General features: G+C 39.4%; 1 protein-coding gene across 9 annotated transcripts in view; it reads left to right on the plus strand.

Moving 5' to 3' along the window:
- The window catches only part of CNTN1 (contactin 1), a 239,772-nt gene that overhangs the window by 158,951 nt on the left and 59,995 nt on the right, over nt 1-20,826 (plus strand). For all 9 annotated transcript variants that reach the window (XM_078376853.1, XM_078376854.1, XM_078376852.1 and 6 more), the window contains 5 exons: nt 11,793-11,919; nt 13,113-13,291; nt 16,267-16,362; nt 19,483-19,689; nt 20,067-20,163. In XM_078376853.1, the coding sequence (XP_078232979.1) occupies nt 11,793-11,919; nt 13,113-13,291; nt 16,267-16,362; nt 19,483-19,689; nt 20,067-20,163 (706 nt within the window). The remainder of the gene's footprint in view (nt 1-11,792; nt 11,920-13,112; nt 13,292-16,266; nt 16,363-19,482; nt 19,690-20,066; nt 20,164-20,826) is intronic.

Below are 20,826 nucleotides of genomic sequence, written 5' to 3' on the forward strand. Positions count from 1 at the left end.
GAGTGTGGTCTGGTGGTGACTGACCTTGTGTCAGTTCCCTTGTCATGGTCAGATCACCACCTAATAAAATGCAACCTCTCAGTGGCACTCCCCCCTCGCAGGGAGCAAGGACCTATTTCTATGGTCCGACCTCGAAGGCTACTGGACCCTGTTGGATTCCAGGAGGCCATGAGAGGTGTTCCGGCTGACCTGGCTGGCGCTCCTGTCAAGGCTCTGGTTGACAGCTGGTCCATCGCTGCCACTAGGGCTATAGACATGATTGCACCTAAATGCCCTCTCCGGCTCAGAGCTCGGCCTGCGCCCTGGTTTAACCAGGAGCTCCGAGCGATGAAGCGACATAGGAGAAGGCTAGAGCGTAGGTGGAGGAAGAACCCGACGGATTACAATTGGACAGCTGTCAGGGTCGCAACTAACCTTTACCTGACTAAGGTAAAGGCTGCATGTAGATCTTTCTTCGCTAACCGGATAAGCGAAGCGTCCAACCAGCAGGCGGAGTTATTCCATATAGTGCGCGATCTATCTGGAACTGGTTCAGGTGATAGGCCTCCCCCTAGTTTTTCCCCTGACCAGTTTGCAGCCTTTTTAAAATCTAAAGTGGAGGCCATCCACCAGGAGCTCTCTCCGTTTTTAAAAACAGTGAATCGAGCAGAGATGTCCAGCGCTCCGTCTTACCCAGTGACTTTCGATTCTTTTCAGCCTGTAATGCCTGATTCCGTCTCCAGGGTGCTTGACCGCTGCCGAGCCACCACCTCCTCCTTGGACCCTTGCCCAGCCTGGTTAATCAAAGCAGCCAGGCCGATAACAACAGAATGGGCCACAGTAATAATAAATGAGTCTTTCCTTGAGGGTAGATTTCCATCCGCCCTCAAGGAGACACTCATTAGGCCCATAAGAAAGAAACCTAGTTTGGCGGCGGACGAAATTGGCAATTATAGGCCTGTCGCCAATGTTTCTTTCATGAGCAAAGTGGTCAAGAGGGTGGTGGCCGATCAGCTCCAGGCTCACCTGGACGAAACGGATGCCCTGGATCCATTTCAGTCGGGCTTTAGGCCGCGCCACGGTACTGAGACGGCATTGGTCGCCCTGTACGATGACCTGCTGAGGGAGGCCGACAGTGGCAAAATCTCCCTGCTGGTCCTCCTCGACATCTCGGCGGCCTTTGATACCGTCGACCATGGTATCCTCCTGGGGAGGCTCTCTGAGTTGGGAATTGGTGGCTTGGCACTTGCCTGGCTCCGTTCCTTCTTGGGGGACCGTCCCCAGAGAGTTCAGCTTGGGGAGAGTGTCTCGGCCCCGTGGAGTCTCAATTGTGGGGTTCCACAGGGGTCGATTATCTCCCCAATGCTGTTTAACATCTATATGAGGCCGCTGGGCGGGGTCATTAGGGGATGTGGGGCTTCGTGTCATCAATATGCCGATGACACCCAGCTCTATATCTCCTTTCCACCAACTGCAGGTGATGCTGTCCTTTCCCTTCAGCGTTGCCTGGGGGGCATACTGCAATGGATGCAGGAGAACGGACTGAGGCTGAATCCAGATAAGACGGAAGTTCTGAGGGTGGGTGCCCCCGTGGTAGGTGGCTTGGGTGGCTCTCTCACATTTGGGGGGACCACCTTGGCCGCGAAGAGTGGGGTCCGCAGCCTCGGCATATATTTGGACCCGACGCTCACCATGGAAACTCAGGTGGCGTCGGTAGTCCGCACCGCATTTTTCCATCTTTGGCGGATTGCCCGGCTGTGACCCTATCCTGACATGGGGGCGCTCACTACCTTGGTGCATGTGCTCGTAATCTCAAGATTAGATCACTGTAACGCGCTCTACGTGGGGCTGCCTTTGAGGCTGACACGGAAACTTCAGGTGGTGCAGAATGCAGCGGCCAGGCTCCTTACAGGACTGAGAAAATATCAACACATCTCTCCAATGCTGGCCGCATTGCATTGGCTGCCCATCTGTTTCCGTGTCAACTTCAAAGTTTTAATGCTTACTTATAAGGCCCTAAACGGTTTAGGACCTCGATATTTGGCGGAACGCCTCCTCCCACCAAGGTCTACCCGGATCACCCGCGCGAGTCAGGAGGTGAGGCTGAGGAGCCTGACACCGAGAGAGGCCCGGAAGGAGAAGACACGAAACCGGGCCTTCTCGGGGGTGGCTCCTCGCCTCTGGAACAATCTCCCTCCGGCGATTTGCGCGGCCCCCACGCTGGGCACCTTTAAAACCCAATTAAAAACATGGCTGTTTATTCAGGCCTTCCCTCCAGCCAACTCTTGATTTTTTCCTTACTTTTCCTTTTTATCTTTACTGCTGTTCTTGTTTGATTATTATGTATTTGTCTATGTTTTATTATTTGATTTTATATTTGGAAGCCGCCTAGAGTGGTCCGGTGGGCCAGATAGGCGGGGTATAAAATAAATAAATAAATAAATAAATAAATAAATAAATAAATAAATAAATAAATAAATAAATAAATAAATAAATAAATAAATAAATAAATAAAGGAGTTATGGTTGCCTGTCTGAGGCACTGAATATGCATCTGCACTGCAACATTTTGTCACAAATCCCACTTGTGATATTTCTGATATTTTAACTTATACTTGAACACTAGCTTTGTGCTCATTCCTGGTTTTGAAGAAATCCTGACACTTGTAGTTCTGTTGGAAGGAGAAGGGAAGGGAATCACTGTTTCTCAGAATCTCTCCATACTTAAATATCCATGATTCTTATATAGAAGCCATGACAATGTAGGGTGATTGATTGAGTAGTGTTTACTTTAACCTTTGCATTTTTAAACAACTTGTCAGTGCAGTATTTTCAAGTGTCTTTATTAGACAGTGACTCTTGGTAAATTTGCTTTCCTTTCTAAGAATCCATTTTGGTTTCCATTTAGATTTCATTACTGAATGTAACATGCTTGCAGACCTGGTTCACTGGCATAAGAGCCAGATGAAAACAAATGTGTATTAAAAAGAAAGCCTTCCCAGAATGTCTTTTGCATTCATTCAGTTAAGTTGACCTGATTTAAGTGCTGGTTCATTTCAGATGCAAACACCCTTCTGGTCATTGGCATGTAGTGTCCATCGAGTGGTGAGACTCACTTCAAAGATACTCTATAAACAGTTCAGCAAGTGGTCTGCAGAGTTTATGAAATATTAGTAATTAGGTAGCATTTTTAGAAAGCATGTCTTATGTTTTTTGGCAGATAGATACAGATAGATATAGACAGAAACAAATGTTAGAAACAAACATGGGCAGGAAAATAAGTTAAACATTAGACAGTGCTGAAAAACATGAGAAAGGTTGCCATAAACATTATGAATTGTGTACTTGATGAAATGGGCTGTAGTTCACTAAAATTCAAGGACTACTAAATTTGGCTGTTTTTAAAGTGCTATTGGACTCTGCTATTGGTGCTGTTTTTGCTAAAACAGATTAAAGGCTGTTTTGGATATTATAAATCTATAACTGTTTCCGATTATAAATATATCTATCTCATTTTTAAAAATATGATGCTACATTCTGTCTTACAAAAACATAGAATGTCTGTCTTAAATTGTACACAGAATTCTGCTATTAATCCTCAATATAAATAGAACAAGCTTCTTTGTGAAGTGCAGGAATGTTGAGGTTTGCCTGATATAGCATATCTATGTAGTCAGAATTCATGAGTTGCAGGAGAAAGATAAGAACATAAGGAAAGTCAGGATGGTTAGACTATGGGGCATCTAACACAGCATCGTGTTTACACAGTGGCCAGCTACCTATCTGTGGAAAGGCACAAGCAAAACATAAATGCCAGCACTCTTCCGTTGCCAGCTCCTCAACAAATGACACACAGAGGTATACTGTGTCTGCTACTGAGGGGAACATGTCTAGGAATGTCTGTTGGACCCCTGACATGGTTGTGCCGAAATAAAAGCACACAGGTTGCTGCCTAATCCTTCTTGTCCTCTTTTGATACACTCCCAACCTGATCCTTGACTGGGTCCAGATTGGTATTTGAGCATTTCTGGATCTCCAGGGGTATAAATAATTCTTGCAGAGGGGGAAATGCAAACGGCAAGATATAGTCACACATAACAAATTGTGCATTTGCACCATGTCCTGAGTTTTGGAGGGTCCTGAGCTGCAGACAGGACAGCCAAAGTGAAGTCTTAACATAATCCACTTTTGACCCTTCTTTTTTCCAGCTATTAGCATTCTGCCCCATAACTAGCTAATTATGTATTATCATTCGAAATGCAACAACAACAATAAAAAGAAAGAAAGAAAGAAAGAAAGAAAGAAAGAAAGAAAGAAAGAAAGAAAGAAAGAAAGAAAGAAAGAAAGAAAGAAAGAAGAAGCAAAGGGAAAATAGGCAGCCAGATAGTATTCATGACCCAGTTAACATTTTCCATACATGAAAAAAGGGAAGGATATCCACCACCACCACTTTACATTCAAAAGGTTGCAGAGAAGTGGGAAAAATTAAACCGCTGCATAAGGTAGAAAAGGACCTTTGCAAACAACGTTTTAACTCTATTTTTATAAGCTTGAGATCTTACTGATTCGAAAAACTCAGTGGTGAGATCTTATATTTGTTTATATAAAGACGTTAAGGTTGTGAAGTTTCCTTTGATAGCTGTTGTTGAACAAATACAAATCCTTTTAGAGAAAATAGCAACAAGAGAAGAGCCAGGGCAGCAGTGCCTCCCTTGTCATCAAATATGCACTTCCAAGACACATTGCAGTCAAAACTATAGGAACAGAGGAGAGTCACTCAGTTTTTGCTTTCACAGACAGAGGATGGTTCTCTAGCGCTCATGCACTGAAATAGCTAATTTTGTATCACTCCAATGGCAAACCAATAAATATTACATCTAAAGGAATTCATAATGATCAACTGTCTTCAGTTATTTCATGTACTTTGGGTGTTTTCTCTTTGTGATGTTCCCTATTCTGTGCTTTTGTAAATACAGATATGTTGGTGGTGCTTTTAATTCTTTATTCCTGTTTGCCGTATTAAAATGGCAAATAAGGTTCAGTGTGAACAAAGTGTAAAATAATGTACACTGGAGCAAAAGACCTTCAGATACAGACTGATGAGATCTGAACTGTCAGTGACTGGCCAAAAAAAGAGGTCACTGAATTATGATGGGTAGTTTGATGAAAATGTAAACCTATTATGCCACTGGTATTTAAAAAAAAGAGCAAGTTCTATGGTAGTCATGTTTGGAAAAGGAACTCAAAGGAAAGCTGTAAATATTATACTACTTTTCCAAACCTGCAGTGCAGCCACCCCTGGTATAGTGTTACAGTTCTAAGCAACGTATATAAGAAAAGGGAACTAAAATGGTTCAGTGGCTAGAGGAGAAACGCACCTGTGAGGAAAGATTGCAGCATTTGGGCAGTTCTGTTTGGAAAAACAGTGATTAAAGAGAAAAATGTTAGAAGTAAATGAAATTAACCCCACTAGTGAGAAGGCTGAGAGGAGGAAGTTGTGTATTGGAGATGTATGTTGGGAGATTTTGGACAGATCAAAAAATACTTTTGTCTGTGTGTCTGTTCTCTGTATATCAGATCCTAGATAACAAAAGCAGAAGAGTGCTATTAAATTCATGACATTCTCGTAGGTCTCCCAAAGGCAACTGGTTCATCTTTTGAACAGAATGCTAGACAAAACCAGCTTTTGGTATGATGTAGTATGGCTCTTTTATGCTTACAAGAACAATACATTTAGAATTCAATCTGGTTTGGCCCAAATATAGGTAGGTTCCAACACGCTGAAGCTTCTTTCACCTAAGCACATCGATAGAATCTATCCAGTTTTGATCCTACATCTTCCCAAAGGCTTGTTTTACCCAGCTTTGGAAGATTTATCTCTCCCTTTTTAAGGGAAAGGCTGAAAATGTTGCAATAAAATCCTCAAGGCCTCCAAATACAAAGCTTTGATGCTAAAATAGCTTACCCTGCATGAGATGAATTCCTCCCAGATCTTTTAAGTTTTTACTTAGATTGCAACAGGAGCATTTTGCTGGTAAACTTGGCCAATCTTTACGTAAAACACAGGACTATCAAATTATAGTTTATTTCTTTATTTCTTAAATCATTTTTAATTTGTGGATAAAATTGATTTTCATCACTAAATTAGATACATGCACATACCTATTTGGTGGCTGATGAAGTAAATTGATTCAAATGAAAGTGATTTAGATGGTTGAGGCTTTGCAGTTATTCTTATTTTCCAGTCATGTAACTTTTGACAAGAAAGGTCAAATAATACATAATGTCTGTTGATGGACTGTGATTAAGTACTTCTCAAAGACTTTAAATGCTGAATAAATGATCTTCCAAAATCTCTGTTTAATCACTATATGTTCTAGGATTTTTGTTTTTGTTTGGTTTTACTTCGGAAAAGGATCACAAGAAAAGAAAAATAAACTCATTTTGAATAAATAAAATCTATTTGAAGTGATTACTGCCCTAGTCGTTTCTTCAGAGGAAAGCGTAGTACAAAGACTGGGGCATCCACATACCCTACTAGGCAACCTTAATAGTGTTCAAATTTTAAGCACTCTTCTATCACTCCTGTAATTAATTTTATCCACCTTACATACAGTACATTTCTTTGCTACTGCCTGTGAAGTCAATGATGCACATACTTCTTTGTGCCCTCCTTCCATGACAGGACTAGAGAACACAAATTTATTTTTCTTGCCCTGTCAGTTTGGTATTTTTGGTATTCTTCCAGACATAAGAGAATTAGAATGAGAACATTTATTTTTCACAATGGAAGCAGAATTGTGCAAATAATAATTTACCTCAACTAACACTTTAATACAGGTAACACCAATCTCACAAAACTAGCATGCTGCTATTTTTATTTTTATTTATTTATTTAAAATATTTTCACCCTGCCGTTCTCCTTAGGGAGTGCTGCAAGAAGTGTTAAGGATAAGAAGCACCAGAAGGGTTATACGTATGCATCTTTGTTTCAGTGATCAGCCAGTTCTTCTTTGGTTGTTGCATGCATGCTTTGCTTCTCAAAGTGAATGGATGCTAGTTTTATAGAGAGAGAGACTTTGCACAAGGAACAGGGACACTGATGAGAAGAAACCCACTCCTTGTTCCACTTTCACCTGGCAGTGAGAATTCTCAAAGGCTTTGAGCAGTCCTCTAAGAGATGTCTCTTTGAACTGAGAAAATGAAACGTTTGGCAAGTATTCTTTACATACACTTCTCAAAATGAACTATGAGATGTGCTGAGCTTCACAAGGTGTAGAAACCTTGTGTACTGCTCTTCTTGCCAAGCACCTTCTTCCTTCTGGACTCTTCCCCATTCCTAATCTTTCTCACTAGTTTTCCCCTTCATGTTCATTCTGCTTTCTCTAGACTACCTATTTAAAGAATTTGGAGGGCCGTGTAAAGAGGAGCACCCGTTCAAGTTATCTAGAGCAGGGGTTCCCAATTTATTTTGGTTACGGAACCCTAAATGATCGACCTTCTTTTGGTGGAACCTCAACTCCTGTAAAGAAAGTTAACTGGCGATTGTGAACATAAAAACCAAATGTATTTTATTTACATCTTATTGTTAAGACCCCTGATACCTAATTGTTTGCACACTGTCATGTTCTATGGACTATAACCTTCTCAGGCACAATGCAGTATGGGAAAACTTTGTCTTAAAGCGAGACAACCCTATTTAAAATTTCGCAACGTGAAGCATTATTTCCACAGAAAATCCTTTTCCAATTCAAGGCAAATGTAATGTGGGGTTCCACTGTACAAAACATTTTTGGCATATAATAGAAATCAAGAAAATACTTGATTGAAACAACAAGAAATACTGTGAATAGCTTGTTAAAATAGAATTAAATCACTCCACTTTCTGATACACTTTACATCTGATACGCAAGCACGACCAGTCCTGTCATGGTGACTGACGCACTCAACTGGATGGCCACGCCCCTGTGCCAGCCGGTCAGTCACATCAGTCAATGCTGCCTCACCCGCACTCACCGTTGCCTGTCACTGTCGCCCGAGGGACATTTTGTGCATGTTGGGGCTTGGTACCGACTCACAGTCTTCAAAACCTCTTCCGATCAGACATTTTGAATTAATGTTAGCAAGTAACGCTTTATAAAAGGGGTTCGCAACCCCTGATCTGTGGCCCGGTGCCAGTCTATGGGCTTCCCAGAACCGGGCCATGGAGATGGATCTCCACTCCCCCCCCGCACACATGGCAGGCATGTTGCACTCGCATGGGTGTGTGTGTCCTGCTCATGTGGGGTGCGTGTCACGCTCATGCAGGGGCGTGTCATGCTTGTGCACGATTGCGACATGCTCCCCCTGCGAGTGCGACACACTCCCCCCCGCGAGCGCGACATGCCTCCTGCAAGCATGACACCCTGCACGCATGGAGCCCGCCCCCTAACCGGTCTGCGGTCCCAATAATGTTGGTGGCCACTGCTTTATAATATTCTAACATTTATTAAGCTTATTATAAAGCATTACTTGCATACCTTAATTTAAAATGTCCACTTGGAAGGGATTTTTGAACACTGGCAACTGCCTGCTTTCTATGACAGTATGCCCCTCTCGGAACCCCTGTGACCCTTCCACAGAATCCCAGGGTTCCGTGGAACACCTTTTGGGAACCGTTGATCTAGAGGCCCTCTGGATAAATTAATTTCTCAAGCTTGGTTGCAGCTTTATCTCCTGGGCGGCTTAGAAAGATTTGTCTGGGAGAGGACTACTACAGTCCCGAACTCAAACACACACCGTAATGTCTTTGGAATGGGCAGAAGCTTCTTGTGCCAGCGCAGTTGCCCATATGTTGATGCAACTATCCTTGTGCGGTACTAAATCCTTGTGCTGGCTGATAGCAGATCTGCTGGCACAGCTGGGTCTGTCGGCACAACTGCTTGTGTTGGCTGAAAGCTGGCAGAAGAGCCAAATGATCAGTTAGGATTGTGTCCTAGTTCAGTTTTGCTGAATTTGGCACCTCCAGTTAAAATTCAGATATCGACATAGCTGAACTTTTAGAAGTGTTTGTTGTAATTTAAGGCTATTTGCAACTTTTTAAAAAAAATTCTGAAAATTTGATTCTCTGGAACAGAAATAGTTTTTATATGAATGAGATTTAAATGTACAGATGAAGCTTTCAGTATATGTATCTTTCTCATATAGCACTCATAGCACAGGATGCACTGAGTTGATTTAAAAGTTGCTGCTTTGGGTGTTTCTTCTTGTTATCTTTCAGTTTCTATAGATTTGAACTTTGTCTTAATGAAAGGAATTTCTGTTATGTAAACATCAAGGTGCATTAATCTGCTCTTAAAGCTTAATCACATTTTTAGAGAATAGCAATACATCATAATTTTATGTTGATTATTTATTATAATTTGAACGCAAGACTATAATTTTCTTGACACCAGAGAACATTAATTTTCCACCGCTACAAACACCGGAACCTCATGCTTTGGAGATACTTGCTACATAACCTTTTCTGAAGTTCATATCTCTGAATATATTCAGAGATCTCTCTAGAGGAAGAAAAATAATCTTGAAAGTAACTTTTTGGATTCTGCTATATAAGCAGCAAACATTCCATTTCTATTGTTTGTTGTTTGCACACAGGAACATAACACTGACCTTGGAGCCCTTCCAGATTTTTGAATACAGCTAAATCCTTGCTCTGTGAAACAATTGCTAACAAAGGGTATTACATTTTTTCCCCAGTAAAATTAATTAATCTTGTGCCCATGGAATACTTTTCTGGCTGATGTCAAAGTAGAGTACTGCATTTTACCTAATGGATAAATCTTGAGTGGTGGTACCCACATTAAAGAATTCACTTTCTGTTTTAATTGTGCAATCCATACTCAAAGATGCATCAGCTGTAGTGGGCTTAGAATGGGCAGATGCTGGCATGATTCTCCTTATACTGACTGAGCTCAGATCTGTTGGCACAGCTGGAGCTGTTGCTGTAACTATGCTGGCTGAGATCAGTTAAGCAGAAGAGCCAAAAAAGGAGCAGAGATAGAAAGAAGTGGGAACGAGCTGAGTCATGCCAGATCCATAACCCTCTCAGCCCAAACACAGCCACTATACCATTGTAAATTTAGACCAGAGTTAGAGTTATCCTAAGTAATTTCCAACACTCCTAGATTGGCAAGGTATGGACTGAGAACAACCTCAGCTGACTCTGTGTGATGGCCAGTCATCAGCCATCTTGGCTAAGGAGGATTGTATCCTAAACTGGTAATCTGGCATATAATTTAATTAGATCAAATATCACTGTTATGATTTAGTAGTAGGTGATGTCTACCCTGTTATTTCAGATTACTACTAAAATTAGATAAATCCTTGGTGGTATCTGGTCTCCCTTTGTTGTTAATGTTCCTACTTACTCCACATTCTTGGTTCATTACAGGATTTAAAAAAAATCATTAGCCTTGTTAGTTGCCTACTTTTTTGTTTTTTAAGGAGGACATAAATTGTCCAACAAATAATTTGGTAATGCTGCTGTTCTTCAACAAAACTATGTAACTGAGCAGGGGAAGACATTTAAAACCTAGTGCTTTAAAACACACATATGTGCTTCTACAAATGCCCTCTTTCTGCCTACCTATGCTTCTCCTTATCAGTACTTATACATGTTCTAATATGGCCTTCTATATATTTATTTAGATAATAAGCAAAATTCTTAAAGCTTTCAGTTCAGCTTTCTGGCAACAGTGCACTGTCTCTCTCTTTTTTTTTTTTTTTTTTTTTGACATCCTGAGAGATATGGGACAGCCTTTGTCTCTGGCATGTGTCCTGCTCACTCCTGGCATGTGTATCCTGACAGAGCATCCCAGGTGAATGTCATCCTCAGCAGGGGAAAAAAAAATACATCTTTCCCATTCCTGTTTCTGAACTGATATATAAATTCAGTGCACATCTATTGCCTGCAGTTACACTACTGAACCTTTGAACAGTATTCCTTTTTCCTGCTGTTGATAACCTGGATAACGGGTGTGAATTTGAAATACAAGGACAAGCTTTTCAGTAAACATTATTTGTCTTATTAGTGTGAAGGTACATGCTTTCTCAAGGACAGTTATTTTCTAAAATAAAGTTTAGCAGGGCTGTATTCTACCTCTTACTCACTTATCCTAGATATCTGGGCCCTTGTTGTTAATTAGTGTTGAAGAAAGACAATTTGCATAAATCCACCATTATCTACTTCATACACTCTCTGAGTGGATTTGTAATTTCAAACACAGGCTCCTGGGTTGAACTCTGGGAGCACCCTATTGTCTTTAAAAGCAGCTAAGCAATCAGGTGGCGGTTGAGTTGCAGAGTGGGGGGGGGCAAAATAAACTGCTAATGAAGCTAAGCTCTCAGCTGTCAGCTTTCCTATAAATTATGGCCCAAGCCAGAGGACATCAGATGTCATCACCATCTGGTGGCTGTTTGGAGCTGGTGTAGTTGTCTGTGTTTTCCAGACAGACAGATGTACAAGTGGCAAATGCCTCCATTTGTTTTGGTGCCCATTGACAGGATCAGTGACAGTGTCAACAGAGAGCCAGTGGCCATACGCGGTCTTTTAGTTAGTTTACAGTCTTTTTCTTTTAATTGGAGAGGTATTGACAAGGTATAATGGGGAACGGGAAGTTGGAATGTTCATAGTGTTGGTGCTGTGTTCACTGTGTTGATTCCCTAAAATTATTTTAAAGGAATTTGACTCTATACATTGTCTATGGAAAGCAATATTTTAAAGGGATGGTTTTAATACATAAATAAGTTAAATTTATTTTAATTTATTTTCAGATGAACAAAAAGGATATGGGCCAATTTTTGAAGAACAGCCCATTGATACCGTCTACCCAGATGAATCCCCAGAAGGAAGAGTCACAATGAACTGCAGAGCAAGAGGAATACCCACTCCTACTTACAAGTAATGCACATTGAACTTTTATCTTACAGGAATATGTAGAAGTTGCCATTTATGTCAATAATCGAGATTTTAGTCGGGGGGCGGGAAATGGAATGTTTTGGTCTGGAAAATGTGGACTTTGTGACAAGTCAGTGTTGCTAAGTCACTTACGGAAACAGTGGCAAAAACATGAAAGGACTGAAATTATACAGAGGCTGTAAGTATTTTGTCTTTCAGTAATTCGATGTGTGGGTGAATGTGTTTACAGGTGATACTACTGACTCCAGTTAATGGGTATTAGCAATGTTTTAGTATAGTTGACTAAAAGAAAATCTTAAATGTATTAGTAATATCTTTATACAGCAATTTAGTTACATACGTACGAACAGTTATGTCTTATATTTAGAAAAAATGCAGCTCGATAGTTGTTAAGATTTTTCCCTTTGTGTCTGATATTTTGTCAGTAAATCTTTTAATATTTTTTTTCAAAGAGTGCTGTTAGAGATGTACTCTTTCAAGGATTTCTAGTCCTTCCTGGAGGTGCAAAAATGAAATTTACTTCATATTTCATTTACTTGCTTCATGGAGAAGATTGGATATGAAGATTAGATGCCCCCTCTGGTGAATGAAATAATATATTTCCATTTCTTGCAGACGCATCAGTATAAATGTGTCTGCAATACAAAATATTAGTCTTTGAGCAGGAGTGACACTAGCTTCAATAGCATCAAGACCTGAATCACACCAGATTTTAGTAGCTGGCAGTTGATGTGTGGAATCAGTACATCGTGATATGGCTGCTGCAAATCAACACTGGCTAACAAAAAATGGGGGCATTGTTACAGATTCAGAAAGTTGCAGGAATTAATTAATACTTACTCAAGCCCAAAAAAGGGAGAATTAAACGTGTCCAGTGTGTCAGGGCTCTGAAAGTCCTCCAAAAGAATTCTGAAGTGAAATCTAGAGCAGGTTGACTCCAGTTTTGTGCTTGCACTTGTGGTTGTTTCAATGTGAGTGGAAGTCCTGTGAAAATTGCCTATTGTTTGGGGGCTTAAAAAGTGATACTGATGCATGCTGAGGCCATAGGGTCAGCCCTGTTCATTTTGTCTATTTCCATGTATGCTATTTTTGGTATGCAGACAGCTGAACAAGGCTAGATAAATGCAAAGTTTCAGATGCTCACATTTTAGTAAAAAGTTTTTTTTTCTTAACAGATGGCAACGAAACAACAAGGATATTGATATTAAGATAGCAAAGGAGCACCATAGTATGATAGGAGGAAACCTGGAAATCATTAATCCTGAAAGATCAAGGGATGAAGGAACATATGTATGCATAGCATACAATGTGCATGGAACTATAAGGAGCCGGGAAGCAACTCTAAACTTTGGATGTAAGCAGTTATTTACATTTTAACAGATAAAAGAGTCTTGTGTAAAAACCATACCATCGTAGTATTGCCCTGGTTGGCATATGTTCTAGTAGCCATGTGAGTTTAATACAAAAAATGGCATTATCAGGTCTGAATTGAAGAAATGGTACCCACACTGTTCCAATGAACAGCTTCCAGAGTATCAGCTGTGATACCATCTCACCCACTGCTATTACACACTTTCTTTTTATTTTATGTTGTGCATTTGTCATGATTAGACAGATTGCATATCTCTCAATATGTTGGCTTGTATTCCTCACATCTTCCAATGTTGAAATATTTGGGACAGGTCTAATGAATTTTATTTTATTTTGAATGAGAAATCTTCCAACTAATTGTGCCTTTTCTTGGTAAATATAGATATTCACATATCACGGGAAGTCATGATTCTGTAAAGCAGAATCAGTTTTCCACAGCAAAAAGTGTAAGATTGTGACCTCCTGGATACCAAGGCACTGAAATCTGAAAGCCACCTTCCCAAATCAGGTTGTGTTTCATGCTGGCTCGAATCATTTCAAAGTGTTTTCCCTTCTGCCACATACAGGAAAAAAGGATTAGATGGGATGACAGACATCCCATCCTGCAGTTAGGTGCATACTGCTGTTAAAACCTGCCAAACCATTATGAACCAGTGAGAAACATCTATTAACTAAACAAAAAGGAGGTCTTGTCTGACCTTAATAACTATACTGGGAAGCCAAGCCCTATAAGGAAAGACTGAATTGGGCAAGTTTAGCCTTGAGAAAAGAAGACAGAGGGGGTGATATGATAGCACTTTTCAAATATTTGAAAGGCTGTCATACAGAGGAGGGGAAGGATTTGTTCTCAGTCATCCCAGAGTGCAGGACATGCAACAATGAAGTTAAAGGAAGCCAGATTTCGACTGAATGTCAGGAAAAACTTCCTAGCTGTTAGAGCAGTAAGACAGTGGGACCAATTACCTCGAAAGGTGGTGTGTGCTCCAACTCTGGAGGCATTGAAGAGAAACTTACACAACCTTCTGGCAGTTATCCTTTTATTTGTATTCCTGCATCGAGCAGGGGATTGGATGATTCTATACACTGACTGAAACCCAGTAGTAGATTATGCCGAGATTCAGTGAAACTTTGTGTAGGTGTTAACTTAACAAATCCGCATGGTTTCAATGGACCTACTCTAGTTGTGACTTACTATCAGATTTCAAGCAATGCCAGTCTTTGAAGGGCAGAGAAGAAGATACTAACATTATGTATCATCTTTTTGAAACATGACTTTTTTTAGTTTTGGCTTATATTGCCCTGTAAAGTGGCATGTGAGGCATCATTTTAACAATCCAACAGCTCTGAAATAGTTATCATTAAAAAAAAAATCATTTCCCTAAAATTTTATGGAGACTAAAAACAGACATAAGGTATCCTCACCAGAGACTAAAACCTTACATATTGTACCCTGCTTGTTACTGTATAGATACCAGCTGGAGAAATGACTGACTAAAAGATGTCATTAGGGTTATATGACAGCCAAACAGTGCAGAAAGTGGCTCCTGTCACTTTTTGCTAACAGATTTCTGACCTTGTCACTGCCAAAGAAATCCTGCAGAGGGCACTTCTGACCTCTTTTGTCAGCTTAGGGGAACCTTGTGGAAATGTTTCTATACATTTGGTGTCTTGCAGGTTTGGAGAAATTTAATGTGCATAAAATCTCACTTTAGACATTCATTTGTGAATGTTAACAACAAGTTTTGTTCTCTAAACATTGAGTTTGTGTGAAATATGTTCCCTTTAAAAAAGAAGAAAGTTAAAGGGAATACTGTACAAGAGACTCCATAACCTGTTATTTATATTTATGTATATATTTTGTATTGCTTTTGTACCCAGTCCTATCTACTGTATTTTTGATTAACTAATGATCCAGGGATGCTGCTGGTATCAAAGGAAACTGGAAGATTCACAAAATTGTTGCAGTCCCCCCCCCCGCATAATGTAGCATATCTACAAATTCTTGCAACTTATTTCCAATAGAGAAATACCAACCCATTTCAACTTGACAGAATTTCTAAGTTACAGAATTTTTACTTCTTGTTTGTTTTAGTCTTTTTAAACTGGCACTCTTTGGAGCAAGGAAAGAAATAAAGAAAAAGAAAGAAAGAAACTTGCATTAAACAGAAAACAGAAAATTTAACCCAATTTTATTATGTAACACTTGATTTAGGGCAAAAGTGCAATGGTCAGATAAAATAAAAATATATTTAATCCAGGGTTAGTGATCATTGTAACATAACATATAAGTCCCACTTAGATATTTCTCTCTCTCTCTCTCTCTCTCTCACACACACACACACACACACCCTACCTCAACGATGTCCTACCTTTCCTGTTTCCTTTCAACTAAACAGTCTTGCTAGTGTACATCCTCAGACCTACGTATTTTTCTCTTCTTTGACTCTCCACTTCTGAGCAAGGAAGGAAGAGTCTCTGTCATCTATCAGTACAGCAAAATAGTCAACTCCTACAAAGCTGTTCCCTTGAGTGGATGCCTTGATAATGTTCACCTTTACATACCATCCAGACTACCATGCATGTAAACTACCTGTGCTTTCATGTTGGGAAATCTATTATGTCCTTAAGGAATCAAATTATGTGGGACACAAATATTTCCCTTAAAACATGAAGGCATCATCCTCCATTGTCCATGATGTCAGGAGACAGATTATGATATCAATGCCTTAAAATGAACACTCTATGTATGGTTTGTAGTGGAATGAGAGGAAACAGGAAAAAGTTAATCATCCTTTTAAAGCTTATCATGATATTCTTTTAAAGAAAAAATATGCAATTATTCAGTAAAAATAACTAATACTTATTTGTATCTGTCACTTCTAAATTTTAGTTACTACCTTACGTGTTTTTCCTTCCGTCATATGAGATCAATGTAATACGTACATTTTTCTCAAACAGATTTACATCCTTTCCCACCTGAAGAAAGACATCCAGTAAAAGTACGGGAAGGTGTGGGTGCTGTCCTCCTCTGTAACCCTCCACCACATTATCCAGGTAATTAAATTCACATTTTTAGCTGTTTCCCTGGAAGGATAGGAACTAATATGATTACAAAATTACTAACTTTGAATATGACTATATAAGCTATATAAGCTGCTTAAGCCCTGTAATGAGAAAAGTGCCTGCCGACCTCTCTGCTTGAATTTCTTTATTTCCTTAGAGCATGGTTGGGTTTTCTTTGGATTAAAGATCAACTGTCTGGTTACTATTAAAATCTTTCACTGTTAAAACTTGGTGACTTCCTTTATGTATACCCAAAAATGGAAAGCACTTTTCTGCAGACATAAATGGAGTTTGGCAATAACATTTCCTAGCATAAAGACTACATTAGTCTATGGGAAAATAGATTATCTGTAGGGAGTGGCAGAGTTGCCACTATATGATGAGTGGACAAAGAAATGAATGTTGTCTTGTGGTCATTTTGTGACAGCTTATGAACATGGACAAGGCCGGGAGAGTGTAGGGAGCTTAAAAAGTTCTCTAATGCTACAAAAGGTATAGTTTATTCTCTCATTACATTATAATTAGAGATGGGGGTATTTGTATATGAAAATGAATATCCCCGCACAGCTAGACTGTGTCTAGAGTCTCCCTGAATGGTGCTTCAGGAGCGATTGGAAGGATGAGCATGGCTGCCACTAGATACATGAGTGGATGGTCCTGCCCTAAGGCCCACACCCTCATTAAGTCCAGCTATGCGGGGATATACATATTTGTGTTCATATACGAATACGAATATCCCCACCTCTAATTATAATTACTTAATAATATCCAGTATCCTGTTGTGTAACTCTGCCTGCACAACAGTAGAGATGCTGCCACCAGCGGACGATTGCTGCTAATTAAAGAGTTCCTTTTTTCATTTTTGAGTGCACATGACTTTGTAAAGTTGTGCAAATACTCAAATCATAAAATTAGTAGTAATCTGCCATTTCCTGTAATGTCATTCCCATTGTGTAGACACAGCTATGCAGCAGGATATTGGCCATTGTAGTTCTAAGTTAGATATTTGGAAAGGAATTAATTACAAGTAAATAGTTATGTGAACCTATTTCCTTCCAAGCTGTGCTGCAGTCACTATCTTTGTAATTTAGGCTCTTCTTAGAAACATGTATAGGGACAATTTTTCATTTCATTTTCATCTCCAATGTAACATTACTATCACTGTTGGCAAGAGCCATTTTGAACTGTTAAAAACATATTATTTGTAGGATCTGCCTTAAAATGTGTGTTCTGCCAAATCTGTTCACATGTTTATGTGAACAGAAGACCAATTGGGTTAATCTTAATAAGTATTTCATATTAAATGATATGGACAAAAACAAGGATGACATTAATATTTTTTCACTCTTGAAACCTTGTGTTTATATACCAGTTAGATAGTAATTAATTAAAGTAAGACCTTATCTTTTCCCCAAATTTTGTTCAGTGCATTACGAATTCTAAACTCATCTTGCCCTATGCAGGCAGAGAAGTTGTCACTGGAAAGAAAGCAAAATAATGGGTCTTCCAGTGTTTTTTTCAGATCTCCAGGATTCTACCAAAGACCTTCATATTTTTATGTCTATCTGTCTATTTTCGTAATGTATATCTTGAAATCTTCTGCACATCCTGGTGTTCATTGCAGTGCCTCAAATGGGTCATTCTCTAACTCCAGACTTTTCCTGTCCTGGAGATAATGCAAGTGCCTTCTGCTGGGCACCGCTGCCATCAACTCTGTTGATCTGACTTTTCATCCTTGTACTGTGCAACATTTATATCATTTCATCTCCAACTCAAGCTGCCAGTATACTCATAGGTATATTCAATCAAGTTGTTTGACAATGATAAATTTCAACAACAATCTTTATTTTGCGGTCTCTGACCCATTAAAATACATACATGTAATATTTAAAATAAGTGGAAGCAATTAAAACATTTCAAGACAATTAAAACAGTATAAAGTGATAAGATAGATTAGCCCTATGTTGTTTTCTTATATTAATATTACATACAATCAATCAATCTTTATTTTGCAATCTCTGACCCTTTAAAATACATACATGTAATATTTAAAATAAATGGAAGTGATTAAAATATTTCAAAACAGCTAAAACAGTATAATTTGGTAAAATAGATTACCCATACAATTTTTTTGTTTTTGTATTTTTTTAATGACTGGGCATAAAGAAAGTCCAAAGAGAGCCCTAATAGACACAGTTTGGCTCGAAAAGCTTTAAGCCATGAGCTGTTATGGACATCTTTCTGTAGAAGGTCAAGATATCCCATAGAGGGATCAGCATGTATTACCTTGTTCCAATATATAAAAGAAAAAAATTATTTTCTATGTTTGTGCTAATTTTGAAATAGTACTGAATCTGATTGTACTATTTTGTGTTTTAATATTGTTTTAAACTTAATAGTTTTAAGTGGGTTAGGAAATATATTTTATAAGGTGACTAACAGATATAATAAACAAGTACTCGTTAATCTACTTTCACTTTTATTCTTTTTGCTGCTTTTTTTCATCAATGTGTTCAGGTTTCCTACTGTCACTTGAAAATGTTTTTTTGTTTCCTTTAAATCAGAATTTGTTCTTGAGCCACATTTGCAAAATGTGTACAATTTCATGCAGCATCGCCAAAACTTGCAAAATGTATTCTGACATTTTTTGGCTAGGGATACCATCAAAGCTCATTCTTACAGTACAAGCTTTAAATGCAGAAGTGGTTAGACTTAAGCCCAGGGATCTTCCAGAGAGCAGGATGTAAACTTGGATAGCCATTGGTTTCAGCTTTGAGGAGCTGCTGCCCAATATCAAGCTAAGTGGACCAATGGTTTGATGCAGTGTAAGACGTTGGCATAAAGTAATGCCATCATAGCTCAGTCACAAACCCAATGCTTGCATGTTTAAAGAACTAGGTTCAAAGTTACTGAAACTTAGGTTAAAAAGAAATCAAGTCAATATCTCAGCCCCACATGTATAAACACCCCATCCCATGCTGCTCCCCTTACATAGTCCTGAATTGAGGAACCATTAACTTTAAGCAACTACTTTGAAATCCATATGTATTCTTTTCAGAATGCGTACAAACCTGATCAAACATCAAAACATTTCTCCCTCTCTCTCTCCAGATGATCTCAGTTACCGCTGGGTTCTGAATGACTTCCCAGAATTCATTACTTTGGATAAAAGGCGATACGTATCACAGTCAAATGGCAATCTCTACATAGCCAAAGTTGAAGCATCAGATAAGGGCAACTATTCTTGCTTTGTGACCAGCAACTCAATCACTAAGAGCGTGTTTAGCAGTTTCATTCCACTTATTCCTCAAGCAGATCGTAAGTATTTATCATGTCGGTTAGATGTCTTGTTTGCCCATTTGTTATTCTAATGCGCCATCAAATCACTCCTCAATTATGGCAACCCCAACAGGATTTTCAGGGTATTGTGAGGTATTTATTTGGTACTCCCCAGTGAGTTTTCTTGGCCAAGTGAAGAATTTGAACCCACTGTCTCCTGAGTTCTAGTCTCTATCCATCATACTTTAAAACTGAAATAGTCTAATGTTTAGCAGATATCCTCCATTTGTGATGACAGAAGCAAGGTGAGGGGCAAAGGAACCTTCCTGGATTTAGCAGCAGCTAAATGGGAAAGACCTCTGTGCAGATCACTCTCTTTAATTTGTACTATTTCTTTGCTTCTCTCTTTGTATTAGGTACAAAAGGTTATCTACCAGATATCAGAGTGAAGTTCAAAGACACATATGCACTTCTAGGGCAAAATGTGACACTAGAATGTTTTGCGCTTGGAAAGTAAGTATGCTTGAATCTAGAAGCAACTTCTAAAACTGGGCCAGAGGCTAGCAACTCTGATCTGCTGTCAGGAGCAATACTGGCTCCTGCATATAAGATTTGGAAGGTTCAAGTTCTCCACCTTACTTATTTCTTGAAGCAGGGTAGACATACACAAGGTTAACAGGCTTCAGCTGCCATTTTTATCTAAGTAGACATACTACTGCATGAATGCAATTACTGGTACATGCATCCCATATTATGGCATGGGCTGCAGGTGTCATTGCATTGAAAACTATGAATGAGGGTAAAGCTGAATTCAGTGAAACTGGCAGTTCATATTATCTGACATGGGCAATGATTGTGTCCCTTCCTTCCCTCCCTTTATTTCACTCTCTCATATACACACTTTATGTCCTGTCTTCCAGTTGTGCAGATTATCTTGTCTTCTGTTCAGTTCCATCGAAATAATTTGATGTCAGATTCCAATTTTGCATAGAAAGAATCCACCAGTGAATATTTCAACAGCCTGCTTTCTTCACAAAAGTTAACTAAGATTTAAGAGTAGTCTAGGAATCACAATGCTATTTACTCAGGGCTATGATCCTGGTGGTGAGGTGGAGACAAACATAAGCCCTGCCCCCGTGTTCACTCTCCCTGGATATCTGTCAGAACATGGCAAAA

This window comes from Pogona vitticeps, chromosome 5, assembly GCF_051106095.1.
Source record: "Pogona vitticeps strain Pit_001003342236 chromosome 5, PviZW2.1, whole genome shotgun sequence".
Classification (NCBI taxonomy): domain Eukaryota; kingdom Metazoa; phylum Chordata; class Lepidosauria; order Squamata; family Agamidae; genus Pogona; species Pogona vitticeps.